We start from the raw sequence: 16,672 nt of genomic DNA, 5'->3' as shown, positions 1-16,672 counted from the left end.
CCACCCATCAAATCCATACCTCTCCAGTTTAGAGAGAAGGATGTTGTGGAGGACCGTGTCAAAGGCCTTACAGAGGTCTGGATAGATGACATCTGTAGCCCTTCCCGTGTCCCCTGATGTCGTCACTCCCTCATAGAAGGCCACTGGGTTAGTCAGGCAGGACTTGCCCTTGGTGAAGCCATGTTAGCTGTCTGGAATCACCTCCCTGTCCTCCATGTGCCTTAGCACAGCTTCTAGGAGGATCTGTTCCATGATCTTCCCAGGCACAGAGGTGAGACTGACTGGCCTGTAGTTCCCTGGGTCTTCCTTTTTTCCCTTTTTAAAAATGGGGGTTACGTTTCCGCTTTTCCAGCCAGTGGGAACTTCACCGGACTGCCACGACTTCTCAAATACGATGGATAGTGGCTTAGCAACTTCATCCGCCAGTTCCTTCATACCCTTGTAGCTTCCTGTCACTTTTGTTTTCTCTTTAATGAGCAGTACTTTACTTCCCCACTCCAGCTTTCAGAACAGCTGGCACAAGTAGCTAAAAAGAGTTGAAAATGAGCCACTGTAAAATGTTTTACAAAATAAACTAATGAAATTTTTTTTCATACTTCTACAACTGCTGCAAGCTGAAGATCAGGATCCGTTTGCAAACGTTAGCTGAGTAGTATGCCATTTGTGCTACTTCCCATGAGGAAGAGCCAGGGAATCGTATCTCATGTAATTGAATTGAGGTGTGGTAAGGTTCAGAATCAACCTTGACCTCCCCGTTCAGCTACCCAGCTTGGTGGGAGGATAGAAAGCAGGAGACCTGCATCAACAGCCATCACTGTAGACCTTAATTTATAGCCTATGAAAACTTTTAAGTTCAGAACTTTAAGCTTAGCCACAGTGCACCTGCCCAGAATCTCTCTTTTTTGAGACGTAAATAATTATTGTCTGTAGTAATTAAACAATTTTGAAAATGGCTGTAGTATTTATATTAGCGTTGTTGTGAATAAATAGTAGTAAATGCTTTGTAGACTGCAGCCTCTATGTCATTCTAAAGCGCTGACAGTTGTTAGAGGGCTTATTCGTTGGAGTGTTGTATCTTGGCTTCCTGCAGAATTTACAAGAAAGGCCAATATGTAGCAAGTATCTATGAAGGAGTAGAGCAGCTAACAATAGTTATTGAAAGCCTTGGAGTTGGCCAGGAAGAAATTTCTCACTAGTACAGGAAGCATGCCAAAAGCACTGTGAATGGTTGGGGTCAACAGCTCTAATAATCTTCTCCTTAATCTTTTTCCTCTGCAATATTCAGCTGCAGAACTGCTCCTGGGCACCTCAGCCAGGTCTGTCTGGACTTAGAGCAGTTGAATAAACCTCTGAATTACATCAGGGTCTGTATTGGTCTTGCTCTTTCCCACAGTTACCTTGTAAAGATGAATTAAAACCTTTCTGCCTTCCCTTCCTGGGGTTGTGCCTTCATGTAGCATGCCTTGAAGAAAGGCAGAAGACAGACACATCCTTGTAATAAACTTCATTTGTTGCTGTAGGCTTGTTTTATTCTATCATTAGGTATTGAAGCAGATCCTTCAACCTACGTAAAAGTGATTGACATAGTTTGGAAGGGAGGGATAGTAGTGATACTGTTTTGTTGTCATGACTCATTTTAATTCTGTGCATCCCAGGAGAGCCTATTTATCCCACCTCCTGCTTGTAGTAGTTGAACTACATAGCTGTGGTTGCAAAATGAGATAGTCTGAAGGGTGTCTCATGAAAATGAACATAAACTATATCTAGTTGATAAGCACTTATTAAAGTAGAACTGGGGCAGAGAAGAACTTAAAGGAGAAAACTGTTTTTTTTCAGTGACTTATCAAAACATGTTTTTGGTTTAGTCTAGTGAGATTTTCTTTCAAGATACAGTAGAAATGCATTTGCAAATAAGCTGTACCCTAGCCAGGGTCCCAGTACTGGTTAATAAATGACGCATGCATCACTGACTGATGAAACTTGGTGGCCTAGAGTCATGAACATAGAACATGGTGATTGCAGTGTGCCTCTCCGGTGCTAGTTAATGACCGTGTGTTTGACCTTAACTGGTTTAAGAATTGTGTTGCAGACCTATTGCAAGATTTTGTCTTTTCTCGAGTACACCTGACACTGCTAAAATGCGAATATTTTCCATAGCTATTCACGAAATCGTACATATGACACCTATGTTGGGAAAGGTTATGTGATTGCTGGGATGGATGAAGGCTTGCTAGGTGTATGCACTGGTGAAAAAAGAAGAATAATAATCCCCCCTCATCTTGGATATGGAGAAGAAGGAAGAGGTGAGCTTGACTTTTCATTCGAGTCTTCCATAATTAATGATGTTTCCTTTATTGTTTAGTGCATCTGTGTGGAGTTCCATTTTCTTGACATTTGAAAGGCTTATGAATTAGTTCATTATTTTGTGGGCATGCAACTGACAGGATTACACCCAGAATTTGCAAAATTATTTTAATTAGCTAAATAGGCAGGACAATAAGAGTGCAGAACAATCTCACATGTAATTGGTGACCTGAAATTACTTGGATAATCAGTGTTTCAGATGGACTGGTACTTGGATGCCAGGAGCTCTGCAGCGTGAGATCTTCCTTCCTGTGTGTCTTAACAAGCTCTGTATGCTGAAGGAATTCATCGTGTTAAGTTTTCTTTCCCGTTCCTTCCACAGCCACAGGTTTTGTGGACTCCTAAGCCGCCTCTGTAAACGGTGGATGCATGTAACAGCAAACTATCTGTGTATGTATAACATACAGTTAAGATTCCTTTGGGAAAACTCATTACTACCTAAAAAGATTGCTGTGAGAGGTTGAATGTGATAACCCTTCTAGCTGATCACAGTTTTACGGCTGGTGTTTCAAAAGGTACCTCCTGGGATGTTATTTGCAAAAAGTGACTTAGAAGAAAAGCCCCTCTTCAGGGAATGCAAATTCCATGCTGTTGATTTGGGAATTAGACTCCTCTAACAACAAAACCCACTCCTGGGTCTGGATAATCATCTATCAATCCTGGTAATGCGGTTGCATGTTATCCTGTGAAGGGGGCGGAAGAAGTTGCTTGCTGTCAGGACATTTTAAGGAAATGTAACCTTTTAGGCATAATGGCATTCCTTGAAGCATGAGACAGTCCTATGAGAATTTTGGTGATTGATAATTAATTGGTACATGAAACACAAATCAGTCATTTAAGATGGTCACAGGAAATACATGGTTATCACTTCATTTGTGCATAATTTTCAAATTCAGAATAATGGAAATTTTTTCCTTCACAGTTGAGCTGAGTGCATTCAGTGCTTTTCCACTCGTTCTCTTTCCTACACTGGATGCAGCTTGTGTCTGTTGGATACAGAGGAGATGTAATCCTTTTAGTTCTGAACGAGAAGAGCAAAATGACTCAGTAGCAGGCACAGTGGGAATATATTCCTACAGGATGCAGTACCTGGTCATCATAAGCCTGATTGGGTACCATTTCTTTCTCTACTTGCCTAATTTGCTTCCTATTTAGGAAAGATTCCAGGATCTGCAGTGCTGGTCTTTGACATCCACGTGGTTGACTTCCACAACCCCGCAGATTCGGTCAGCATTACTGTTAACTACAAACCTTCCAACTGCACCGTACTGAGTAAGAAGGGAGATTACTTGAAGTATCACTACAATGCCTCGCTCCTGGATGGCACTTTGCTAGACTCGACGTAAGTATATCACCTGATAAAGAAAATCTCTAGCAGCTGTGAAAGCAGAATGAATTGCCTGCAAAGCGGGCTGGCGGGGAATAAAGAATTTTTAAGTGAAAAATTGAGTGTTTATGTAGCGTGTATTTTTCTTTTTATGTCTGCCTGCCTAAGATATATAGGAGGAGGAAAAGAAAAAGACAGTCTATCATAGCATAATAGAGAACTGGGAACAAAGAGGATGCAGGAGTGTGTTGGAGGAGAGCTAAGCACTACAGGTGGAGCGATGAAACAGGTTGTCTGCATGGCAGTCTGTTTAAGTGGCTAATTCAGGTGTCTGGGCCAGTCGTACTAGAATGACGCAGGGCTCCGCGTGAACGAACTGTCCAAGTGTATTCAGTTTCTTGGGTAGGATTTGCACTCTGCGATGATTCTGTGTTCCTGAGAGAGATCTGGTGGAGGTACTCGGTGTAGTCTTGTTAAAGTTAGCTTGATTTTTAGTAAATGGTGTTTTGTAGTAAATGTGTTTTATAGTAAATGGTCACCGTCATGTCTGTACTGCACATGGGTGCTAGTTTCCCTGTATTGTAGTGTCATGGTAAGTGTCAGCATGGAGAAACTCTCAGAGGGCTTGATCATGACTGTGATTATAATGTTCCTCTTTCTCCTTCCTGTTGACAGTAGGTTTATGAGGGAAGCAGAGATTGCCCCAGTCTGTCTCATACAGAACTAAAGTAATCCCACAGCACTCTTTGCCGCAGCTACAAGAATACTTCTGCTAGCTTTTTTTCTGCCTTCATCTTTTGGATAGCACAACTTGTCTAAATAATATTTTATTTTTGGAAGGGAAGTTGGGAAAAGCTATTTTTAAACAGGTTATAATTAACATAGGAAGCAGCTCATAGTTTTCACGGTGTACGCGATAGCTTGCAGAGCTGAAAAGCTGGCTTACATTGAAGCACATGATGTGATGCTCTAGGCCAGTATGTATGCAAGTAATGTGTTCGGCTTCAAAACACCTTTTATATGGCAGGACTGCTCAATTCCCATTTTTTAGCAGGAACCACGGGATGTTGGGACAGTCTTACTCAAAGCAGTTTATAGAGAAACAAAGATCATGAAACTTGTGCTCCTAATTTTAAGGCTGACCTCCTAGCCACTAAATTGTTTTCTTTCCAAATAATACTCTGTTGTACAAGCATGTCCCGCAGTGGTACAGCCAAGGCAAATAACCAAAGAAAGGAGACCGACAGAAGAAAGGGTCCTGCTGTTGTGACACATACTGAGTAAAAAGTCTTAACGCAGCACGCTCCGCTTTTAGAAGCACGATACGTGTTTAACTTCTGGGATGTTAACTCCTGATAATTTCTGAGTTTAGAAATGAGCCACCAGCAGCAAGGTATGATTCAAAATACAATATGGTTAAATAGCAGTAGTAGTATTACACTTCCAAGCTGTCTTGGTTAAGTGACTACTACATTATAGTGACTGATGTCGTTAAAGGGATGGCTGATCCATGTGAAGGCACCCAGATCTGTATAGGTTGGTAGTTCTGGGACAAATGTACATCTGGATTTTTTACATCTGCTAAAAAAATCCAACTTCGTTAGTTAAAAATATTTGAAAGGCAAAAGGCCTTATTTCGAGATAAAATACTTTGGGGGTTTAATTGGCAGGATTAATGATTTTAATTGGATTTCATTCAAGAAGCCTATAATTTTGGTACCAGAGGACTTGTCAACAGTAGGGACGCTTCTGCTTGGAGTTGTCTGTAACTTGCTGCCTCGAGAACAACTTCAGGTAACTGCTTGGTAGAACAGAACATTGGGCATGAAGTTAATTTTTGGCAGTGACAGGGCACTAACTAGAAACTGCTGTTTCTGTGGTAATTTTGAACAACAGAAATTCTCAATTGTACGTTGAAGGTTTTTTTGTTTTTCTTGCCCCCCACACCCCTCCAGACACAGCCTTGGCAAGACCTACAACATAGTTCTGGGATCTGGACAGGTGGTGGTGGGGATGGACATGGGCCTTCAAGACATGTGTGTCGGGGAACGACGAACAGTTGTTATTCCACCTCATCTTGGTTATGGAGAAGACGGAGTTGGTAAGTGAGTGGAATCTATTGCATATCCACTTAGCAGCTCTTGAGTAACTGAGTATGCATGTTTTGTTACTTGCTATGCATTAGGACATAAGGTGAGTGTCTCTTAGCTGCCTGAGTGGGATTTTTTTAGAGTTTTTTCATTTCATTATTTTAGACAACCCCCCATTCCCCAATGAAATGAATATACTGTCTGTGTTGCATTTTAATCCATACTGTTACTGTGGCCAATACAAAGACTATCCCAGTACAAAAGGGAACACATGCCCCCAGTAATGTTGCTTTGTCAAAATGGAAAGATCCAGGCACTCTGGTGTTGCAGAGGGAGTAAACATTGTTCTCCGTGATAGGGAATTGGGTACTCACGCTTGGACATGCGACATGTTATTCAGGAAACAAAACTGAAGGGAACTGTTCAGCACTAGTATGTTAGCAAATTCAAAGAAAACTCAAAATTCAGAAACTGCATAAACTGAATGTGAGATGTGAGACAGTATATCAGTGCTGTTGAAACCCCAACAATAATACATTTAAGGCAGCTTGCTCTGTTTTAGAGCATTGAGGCTTACCCATTTTTAATGACAGGGACAACGATATTAAAAGGAATGATACAGAAGTGACAAGAACTCTCATACTCCAGTATGTGTGGTGGTTACTGGTCGTCTGAGTTAAAAGACTTGGGGGAAAGGAGTCTATCAGGAGATCACCACGATCAGCAAGCTCTGATTTATGTGGAAGCAGTTGTATAAGTTGCTGTGTTCTTTGAGTACCTTCAGATCAGTTTGTATTTTATAAAGACGGTCTGTCAAGCATCACGTGTCAAGCTTAACGGAGAACTAATTTGCGATAAGAGTTAAAGAAGCATTTTCACTTGCACCTGGCTTCCACAAAAATTATGAATGAAAAATCATGAGTATTATAAATATGCAACACTTTATGCTATTATATATAGTTGCATAGTTATATATAATAAATAAAAAATGTCCTCATAAAATAAAAAAAATCTGCTGTGTTAAAAAAACGCTATAAACATACTTGTCAGGTATTTGCCATCATTCAAATTACATTTGATATATTTGGTCTGAAACATTGCATGATTGTTAGTCTTTTGGTATATACCCAGATATCTGAAGAGATTGCTCGTTTGCTACTGGACAGAAGTTAGAGCTGACCTCGATTTTCTTTTTCAGGGATAAATTAAACTCCTTCCGTGGTTTCATTGAGGTGACATCCCGAGCTGTTGCAACACTGTTGAGTCTGTCAGTAGCAGCTTGATACACAGTGTATCGGCGAGATAAAGGAAAATTGATTCATTCCCGCAGTTTTACCTTTATAAGTAAAAAAAAGGGATGCAGTTTTATTATGAAAGCTCCCTTTATGTTTTGATCACCTCTGCTGAAGTGAACAGGAAGATTTGGTGGGCTTGGGATCACGGGGCTTGGGGATCACTGTAGAGAACCTGTTGGAGCAGGAAGAGGAATTTAATTATGGATTAAACGGAAAGATACTCTTCAATGTAAATGATAATACCCCTCTTTGCCATTTGTTGTGACAGAAGGAGAAGTGCCTGGTAGTGCTGTATTAGTTTTCGACATCGAACTGCTGGAACTGGTGTCGGGCTTGCCTGAAGGGTACATGTTTGTATGGAATGGTGAAGTCTCTCCCAATCTTTTTGAAGAAATAGACCAGAATCATGATGGAGAGGTTCTTTTGGAGGAGGTAAGCTGAAACAATGAAAGCACTTGCAGTGGTTTTCTTCTACCACCATCATCAAGGTACTTGGATGTTGAAGAATGGGGTCTTCTCTCCTCTCCTCTTTTCTCACACGGTGTTTGTTGTCAAGTTAACAGGAAGACAGCGTGTCAGTTAAAACATGATTATTTAGCTTTAGAGGTAGAACCGAAAAGAAAAAAGAAATATAAGAATGGCCGTACTACTTAAGACCATTTACTATTGTGGTCTCCTTGGTCAACAACAGGTACTTAGGGCACAGGTGTAAGAGGCAGAGTAAGCAATCAACGATCCTTCGCTGTATCAGCCTTCACCGTGTCTGTTAATTGGAGGTTTATGGTGAATTCTTGAGCCAAAGCTGAGCCTGCAGCAGTGCATCCAGGAACTGTCTAATCACTTTTGGAGCCTGGCAGTGCCTGCGGCTGCTCCTTCCACAGGTGAATTGTGTGCTGTGTGAACAAGTCCTTCCCCTTGCTTGCTTTTAAAATCTGCAGTGTGAGAACTGGGTGCCCTAACTGAAAGCCACTTGCCTTTGCCACGCCATCTCTGTTAATACAAACCTCCGTGAGGTTTTCCTCTGCATTTTCTCTTAACTGAGGAGTTCTATTTTTTTATTCTCTACTTCAGTCTTCTCTGTTGCCTTTCTCTATCATTCTGTTTTCTGTCCTTGCTTGTTGGAGTAGTGCTGCCTGCAGCTCTCGGGGTGCAAGCTGTGGACTATGGAACAGCGTGAGATGCCTTCCAGCATTTTAACAAACCAATGGGGTAAAATCAAAATCTTGTTTTCCCTTTTCCTAACACTTTATTCCACCTCTTTGTTTTCCTTCTTTCTCCATCTTCTTTTTTGCGTTTACCTCCACTTCTGCCCTTGCAGAGAAGAAAAGAGCTTTTAGCAGTCTAGAGAATGAGTGAGGTGGGATGGGACTGTTGATATCCATGTCCTTCTGGTCACCTAGCAAGGAGGAGAAGGGGAAGCCAAGGAGATATGAGAGGATGCTTGACCTAAAAGGTGTGAATGAATGTCAGAAATAGTTCTCATTGCTGAAGCTTGTTTAACAAGTAGCACCAGAGATAACAGTAATTCGAAAAGTTGTGTTTGATTGTGGACTTTCTGTTTTTTGGCAAGCCAGCGGTATGACTTCTGTCAGATGTTGTCTAATCACTGTGAATGACTTCATCATACATATCAGGAAAAGGATTTTTAGGGAGAACTAACCTTGTAGCCTTGCAACCTTTTCATCCCTCTTCCCCCTTCCCCCACCAAAGTCATGGGAGTCGAGTGGAAGGCATAATACCTGAAGCTACTTTAACAAATCTCATGGTATCCTGATGCTTAAAGTCTCATTTCTGTGTTTCATTCTTTTTTCTTGTGTGTTGTTTCTCATAAGATGCAGGTAGACATCTATTTTACAGTGCAAGTTTCCCGTATCAGCATGTGGAATTAAACCTCCTCCCTCCATATAGATCTGTTCCCATGTCACTCTGTTCAACTCATCTTCCCCCTAAATTACGAAAAAGAACTTTTCTTGTTATGTGTCCAGGACCCACCGGAGTAAGTGAGGAAATCCCTGTTGAGCTCCAGAAAGAGTGATTTAACCTCACGTGTCTGACCTAATTAGTCCAATTTAGGTTGTAACAGTGTACTTTTATGTGCACTTAATAATAAGTAGTAAAATGCTGAAGAGTCAAAACAAATAAATGCTACTTTTGCAAATAGCTCTTCAGTTTTAAATGTCTGTTTCATTGTGAGCTGCTTTCTCCTCCTTTCCCTCCACCTAGTTTTCAGAGTACATTCAAGCTCAAGTCGATTCTGGCAAAGGAAAACTGGCTCCTGGTTTTGATTTTGAAAAGATTGTTAAAAATATGTTCACCAATCAAGACCGGGATGGAAATGGTAAAGTTACTGCTGAAGAATTCAAGTTGAAAGACCAGGAGGCCAAAGAGGAACACGATGAACTGTAAAGCTAAGAAAAAAAGAAGAGTCCTGAGCTGACCTACTGTTTGAACGTGTGTACTGGAAGAGGTTTCGGCAAGCATGTTTCTGAAAGGTTAGCACTCGGCTAGATAGCCTGTGTCTGCCTGTGCCTGTGTGCTGGTAGGCTGTTAAAATAGGAAGAGATTTTCGGTTGGAATTGTTAGGTATATTTGAAAAAAGTGTTAAGTGCCTCAAGATAGGCTGTATAAACAGATAAAGAGTGTACTGCCATCCGTGGTGTCATGAACCATGTGGTCCCTTTTTATGCTAAAGATCAGAAGTCATCATTGAACAATACCCAGTCACTTGGATGGATGGATGGATGGATGGATGGATGGATGGTAGGGAGAAAACTTGCCAAGTGCTTTTAAGAGTTTTAAAAAACCTCCTGTGTCCGAAATACTTCTGCAGGAGAACAAACCAGAAAATATTCCCCATGAAAATAACCTGTAAAAATTGTCAGACCTTGAGCCCCATTCCTTTCAGGAGGCATGAGCACTCTTTCCAGTCACTGAACAAACTCATACGAATGTTTGCCAGCAGGAACTCCGATTTGCAAATTGCAGAACATGCAAATGATAGCTATGCCGTTGCAGAATTTCCGTAAGCTGTGAATTAAATCAAACAGGCCTAGAATTGTAACTGTGTATGTGTTGGGTTTTTACCTTACGAAATAAAAGTTTGCTACCATCTGTATTGTATTTAATTAATAACCTTGACTCTTCTTGCTGGCCTGTTGAAACAGTGTTCTGATCAGCGATTCCCAAACCTTTCTAGTTGCAACCTTATTTATAGTTTTGTTAGACTTTAAATATTAGTATTATGGGGTCCAACTACTGTCGTAAATACTGGATACAACTGATTTTGTGTTGGGCTTCTGCCTCCTATTTTGGGAATTGTTAGACTAAGGAGTAAGTACTTAGAGCTTATGCAGCAGAGCAGTCTGGCATGGCGAACAAACAAAAAGACAGTGATAGAATCAAGAAAGAGACCCATCTGTTTATACCTGCAAACGTTCTGGTCTATCCCTCAGTACAAAATCAGGCCTGGGAGTGCTGTTCAGATCGTGGGAACTCCTGAGACAGTCACCCATTAGATCTATAAATGTAGCAAGCTGTTTAATAGAAGATACACTAAACAGACACATTTTTCTGGAAGGCCGTATGGTCCCCCCCTCAGTAGACTACATGTAAAGAGCACAAAGATGTATAGTGCGACACTGTCAAAGACAAGTAGAAAGGGAGTTGTGTTTCCATTGTATGCCTTGTGTCTAGTTTCTTGCTTTTCTTGATCTGTACATGTGGGTTGTAAGCTCCCCGAGATGCTCTTTTTAAAAACTGGTATTTCGATTGGATGAAAACACTTTGTATTGGTTTTTAACACAGTTGTTACAGAAAGTGCAGTGAAATATTTTTTTGAGTTTGACACCATTAACTTGGATAACTGATCTTTTTGTTAAATAAAATGTTGATCAACTATTACTGTTAAAGTTTCTCTTTTTCCTGGCATTTTGATGGGTTGGGAACTTGAGTCGAAGCAAATACCCTCCATGCAGCTCTCTCCTCTTGCACACAGCAGGCTTATCCTGAGGATGTTTGATACTGCTATTGATCGTCAGGAAACATATTTTAAACTAAGATTATTTGATTCAAAATGATTGAGAGTAATAAACCACAATAAAAGATTTCTTTTTTCATACTAAACGCTGGTGAAGTGAAGTCATTCTTTGGCTTTAGGAGGAGTTCCCTGAATTACCCATCCCATATTGCCGTCAGCTGTGCCAGCCGGGAGGGTGGTGGTTCTCTCGGCTGGGGGCTCCAAGTCTCTTGTAGAACAAAGTTGTTGTACATAAGAAACAACATTTCATTCCCCAGGCTAGCGAAAGCAAACTCACTGGGCTTTGTATCTGAGGTTTGATGTTTTCACTTCATCTGAGGTCAATGCGTCAAAAGACGCATGTATTGCCTGTAAAATGCTGGAAGTCTGGTCTGGTTTGGGTTGATGATGTAAATACCGTGGGTATCAGTGGATGGCACTTGCAAGCCAAATGTTTATGGCCTGAATGGCTCCTTAGAATCGTTACCATCTTGTGAAAGCAGCTTTCTCAGAAGACTGTTGCACAGAATTTTCCCCTTTCTTTTATTTGGAAAAGTTTATTTTCAAATGCATTGCTTCCGCACGCTTACGGAGCTGAGATAAGGAGCGGGAAGCAAGTTGTGATTGAGTGCTGCCAGAAGCAGTCCTCAGTGTGGAAACAACTCCTCACTCTCTTCCCATACATACCCCCAAAAAGCAAGTGTGTCTTCTGGGTGTCCAGGATTGTTCGATGTGAGAAGATCTTAGTGAATAGGTCTTTCTGCGCGGGGGATCGTTCCCAGGAGGTGGTCTGAAGAGCGCCTAGTAAACCCGCACAGCAGAGCCGTGCTGCAGGGCGGTGCAGGACAAAGAGCAGCACCACGCGCAGAAGTGCAGCCAGTTGGTGATCCCGAAGGTGGCCGTGCTGGATTTTTTTGGAAGCAGAGGTCAGTGAGGAGATAGCAGGTACGACTTTACCAGTGCCTCCGGCTAGGGTAAGTACATCTGAAACTCTCATCCATCTAAATGATGTTTTTCTGTCAAGAGGAAGTTTTTGTTGCCCCCTCACCTCATCCCCCCCAAGTCTGGAGGCTGCCATTTTGGAAACGAGAATGCAGCTTTGGGGGAAAGCAGAGAATAAATGGAAAAACTTGCTGCAAAATAATTGTATTTCTACTGGGCATTTACTTGCCCAGACAAAGGCAACAGCGGCCAGGACTACCTGGCTACGTTAGACCAAACTGCATGAAATCCAGAATTTTTGATTACTTACGTAGATCCTGTCAGTTCTTTTCCGTTCTGTTGGCAGCTACCGGCTCCTCCCGCAAAGGAGAGCTCGGGGCCACCTTCCTTCTCAGAAAAGGATTGTACTTACGTTGGATCCTCTACCCATTGCTTCCCATGGTGTGTGGCAGCGCTTTAAAAGCGAGGGCAGTCTGCCTGCCAGTTAACCAAACTGGAGCCTGGGGGCCGGGTGAGCTGCTGGGAAGTGAGATTGTGCTGGTATGGACTGGGAGAGCTCAGCACAGCCCCTGCACCTCCAGCGATAAATAAATCCTTCTACGTCACCATCCTGTTAGAGAGGGTGGCCCGTGGTAGATATAGATATAAGGGAAATATTTTCTACCTCAGAGCGTAAAATTTTTTTATGCGGTGTCCTGGTTTTGGCTGGGATAGAGTTAATTTTCTTCCTAGTAGCTGGTACAGTGCTGTGTTTTGGATTTAGGGCGAGAACAATGTTGATAACACACCGATGTTTTAGTTGTTGCTAGGTAGTATTTACACTAGTCAAGGACTTTTCAGCTTCCCATGCTCTACCGACTGAGAAGGCTGGAGGTGCACAAGAAGCTGGGAGGGGGCACAGCCAGGACAGCTGACCCAAACTGGCCAAAGGGATATTCCATACCATGTGACGTCATGCTCAGCATGTAAAGCTGTTGGCCGTTGGCCCCGGGGGGTGGCCGCTGCTTGGGGACTGGCGGGTGGGGTGGTGAGCAGTTGTTTTTCATTTGCATCACTTGTCTTTCTTGGGTTTTATTTCTCTCTCTTTTTGTTATTTTCCTTTCCATTACAATTTCTTCTTGTTGTTGTTGTTTCAATTATTAAATTGTCTTTATCTCAACCCACAAGTTTTCTCAATTTTACCCTTCCGATTCTTTCCCCCGTCCCACTGGGGGGGAGTGAGCGAGCGGCTGCGTGGTGCTTAGTTGCCGGCTGGAGTTAAACCACGACATGCAGAAAGTATCTATTTAGACACTTTCTTACATACTTAACTGAGATAACTTATTTAGAAAAATAGATGATAACTCTTTAAGGATCACTAATAGCCAGATGAAAATGGATGGTTTAGCGAAGGAGAGACTCTCCAGAAACGGGGCTGCTGCTACTCCTCTAACGAAGCAGCCAGGTGCTGTTCTCAGAGCTGGGCAGCTGACTCCTGTTAGGCAGCTGGTCGATGAAAGCAAGCTGCCTGCAGTCAAGGTTGGCGGTCACCTACTGGACTGTCAGAGGCTCAGTGGAAGAGAAAAGGAACGTGGGGGTGTACCCAGAAAAATCCAGGTATTAATAAATATTTTTTCTGTGCGATTTTTCTGTCCTATTTTGACAGCAATACTTTCTGCTGAGTCTGTTCCAAGTATATTCAGAAATTATACTTAAACCAGAGTCTGCAGTTGTTGAACTCAAATATTATTTTTTCTGTGAAAAAAACCCTCAGATTTTCCTTTAAGCTTAAAAATGGCATATTTAGCTAGTACTTGGTGCAAGTTTTTGGCTCAGTTCAGGACTATTAGTGTGTGTTTGACAGTAAGAGGATATTTGAGCTGACTGCAACACCCACTTAGAAGGAGGAAACATTTTTAGCTAAATAAAGGTCCCAAATACTTGACCCTGGACATGTGCTACAGACAGAATAGATGTCTGTAGTGACAGTCACAACAGATGTTGTGAGCAGAGGGGAAAAAAAAGAAGTAACAAATTCACTTAACTTGCTGCTTATTCCTCGCTTTCACCTTTGGATATACTCTTTTGGCTATGGGAAAATGGTCTGGGAAATGTATGATAACTTTCCTTCCAAACTGAATCATAAATAAAATATACTTTTAGGGTTGCAAAATGTTTCTGGTTAGAAATTTGATTTAGAAAGACATACTGTGAATAGCATCTCTTTCCTAAAACTGAATGCAGAATCGGGATAGCAATTAGAAGAATTAGACTTGCTGGAGAAGGAGGATTTAACCTGTAGCTGCAGTGTTTTGTTTGCAATTAATTTTGTTCATGGTTTTGGAGAGGCAACCGATAGTATCAATTCGTATTTCTAGCCAACAGACTAATGACAAAAAGATGGGATTTTGAAAAAGTGGAGGATATCTAAAAATGCATCTCGTGTTTTCCCTTAGCTACCGTATAAGCAAGAGTTACGGTTGGCACTGGGACGCGAGATGATGAAAGGATATTGGTAATCTGTACAGCGCTACGTAGGTTTTTAAAATCAGACCTCCTGGTTCAGGTTGATCATGTAAGCAACTTTTTTCTAGAAAGCCGTATGTATGGCATGTCAAGAAGTAAATGATTTGGCGTGCAGATACCCTTCGTACAGGAAGTGGGTTCTATCAGGTAATTGCAACGTGGCTTAGTTGCTCTTACGTCCTAAGCAAAGGTTCACTGCTCTGGCAGACCCTTAACGCAGAATCTGAGACTGGCAGGATTTAATGATAGAAGGAGAAAAGTGTGCTGGAGATCTTAACTTACCTGCCTCCTTGCGGAAGGGCAAGAATCCTTTTCTTTAAGTGATTGTCATTGTGGACTGAACGTTTGGTGACTGACCATTCATGGTCCATCTGCTTGGAGGTGAGATTGGAAAATCTTCCTTACATAAAGCTTGAGAGATGGTTGGTTGATCTGAAATCCTCTACCAAGGCAAAGAGTTTTAAGTGTCCATGTAGTTGGGAAACCATCAAGTGATCACTTCTGATATGCTTGGGCTCTAGGCAGGCTGAATACTAATTTCAGTAACTCGGATTAGGATGTAGTTGGAGATCTGTTCTGGCAACTGCTTTTAAAGATGCTGCCTAATCCTTTTCCACATTGCTCTGCATGTGCTTTTGTATATGGTTTTGGCTGGGTTTTTTGGCTGTTTTTTTGGTTTTCTTTTTCCCAATTGTGGGTGGGTTGAACAATGAGATCCTCATCATGCGGAAGGAGTGATGGCTTGCTTCCTGTAGGGTTGGGTGAGGCTGAGGAAAAATTCTGGAGGGAGGATCAGTGAGTTCCTGTGAAATCCCGAGGCAAGCTGGATAAGAACATGGGGCAGTCCTGCCTCTCAGAAACGCTACACAGAGAGACCAGAATTGTCCCCTCCTTTCACCGATGCTGGGATGGCCAGGGAGATCCATTATGCTTGAAGCCAGAATGATCTTGTGCCAGAGAGTGCGTTGCTGACGTATCTTGTGCTGTGGAGCTGTGGCCATCAGCCACTTTTCACATATTCTAAATTTTAACTGTTATCTGTATTCCAAAGGTAACCCACCTGTAAATGGAAAATTTTGTCCCAGTGTAAACTTTGGGAGTAATGCCTGGTAATTAGCCCCTTGCAACTGGAGACTGGTTGAGTAAGCGGTGCATCTAAACACCTTGGTATTTTTCAGAAGGCCTTTGCCTTTTGGACTTTTATTTGGCAGCTATGACAAAAGAGTCAGCATGATTGCTTGTTTAAAAAAAACAAAAACCACCAAAACCAAGAACCACCAACCCTACTCCCCCTAAAACCTTGACGTTAGCTCCGCTAACGTAAATTCTGTAGATGCCTAAAACCCAAAATGTAGACTGTTAAAGAAATTGTGTCTGCTGACCTCCCCTGGAAACGCTGCAGCATTCCCTAAGAACCTTGACACGCCCAGGGTGGAGCAGACCACGCTGCTGAGCGGGCAGCTCACGCTGATGTCCTGTGGGGAGTCGTACATAACATCGCCCTGCTTATCTTGCCGGCGGTGCTGAAACCGTAGTGGTGGCAGAAGATGACTGCGCAGAAGGCTGCTCCCTCCCTTACAGTTTTGCAGTACGGCCATCCTGCCCTCCTCCCTGACCCGGGCAAATGGGGGGGTGGGGAAAGAGGCCACAGGGACTGGGTGTGAAGGTTGGCTCAACGGCACATCCAAGCAGGAGAGGAAAGGGAGGAAGTGGGTACCTTGTGCACTGGGAAACATCCTTCCCGCCCCTCCTGGCTGGGTGTTCGGGGTGCCTGCAAGGCTCTCCTGTCCCACTGCGGTTGACGTGTTCTAATACACTTCCTCCTGCTTTTCTGTGATGACTTGTACAAAGCTGCTCTGTCCCCGGCTGCTCCAAGGGGATCTGCTACAACCCAACCTGCTGCCCTTGCCTCTGACTCCTTCCACCCCACGCAGCTGCTCACCCTGCAGCTCCTAGAGCTGCAGCATCTCCCCTGCTCAGCCCCACTGCCACAAGTCCTTCTCACCTTCAGCCTGTTCTGTGCAGTGTCTCCCACTCGGCCAGTCTTTGCTCCTGTGTTTTGGCTGGGGTAGAGTTAATTTTCTTCATAGTAGCTGGTATGGGGCTGTGTTTTGGATTTGTGCTGGAAACAGCA

At 42.6% G+C, this 16,672-nt stretch overlaps 1 protein-coding gene across 2 annotated transcripts in view; it reads left to right on the top strand.

Moving 5' to 3' along the window:
• FKBP9 (FK506 binding protein 9) overlaps window positions 1-10,973 on the top strand; it is a 15,823-nt gene extending 4,850 nt beyond the window's left edge. Inside the window, exons 5-10 of one of the 2 annotated variants that reach the window (XR_657294.1) lie at window positions 2,158-2,303; window positions 3,520-3,706; window positions 5,647-5,792; window positions 7,345-7,508; window positions 7,768-7,957; window positions 9,300-9,352. Coding sequence is in view for 1 of the 2 variants with exons in the window: in XM_009273477.1 (XP_009271752.1) it covers window positions 2,158-2,303; window positions 3,520-3,706; window positions 5,647-5,792; window positions 7,345-7,508; window positions 9,300-9,482 (826 nt within the window). In the remaining variant the exon portion in view is untranslated. Of the gene's footprint in view, window positions 1-2,157; window positions 2,304-3,519; window positions 3,707-5,646; window positions 5,793-7,344; window positions 7,509-7,767; window positions 7,958-9,299 lie in introns of both variants that reach the window. The other variant, XM_009273477.1, reaches the window with a different exon arrangement.
• Window positions 10,974-16,672: the final 5,699 nt, after the last annotated feature.

This window comes from Aptenodytes forsteri, unplaced genomic scaffold (genome assembly GCF_000699145.1).
Source record: "Aptenodytes forsteri isolate BGI_AS27 unplaced genomic scaffold, ASM69914v1 Scaffold270, whole genome shotgun sequence".
Classification (NCBI taxonomy): Eukaryota; Metazoa; Chordata; class Aves; order Sphenisciformes; family Spheniscidae; genus Aptenodytes; species Aptenodytes forsteri.
Note: the sequence above shows the minus strand (reverse complement) of the source record. Positions and strands in the feature narration are given on the sequence as shown.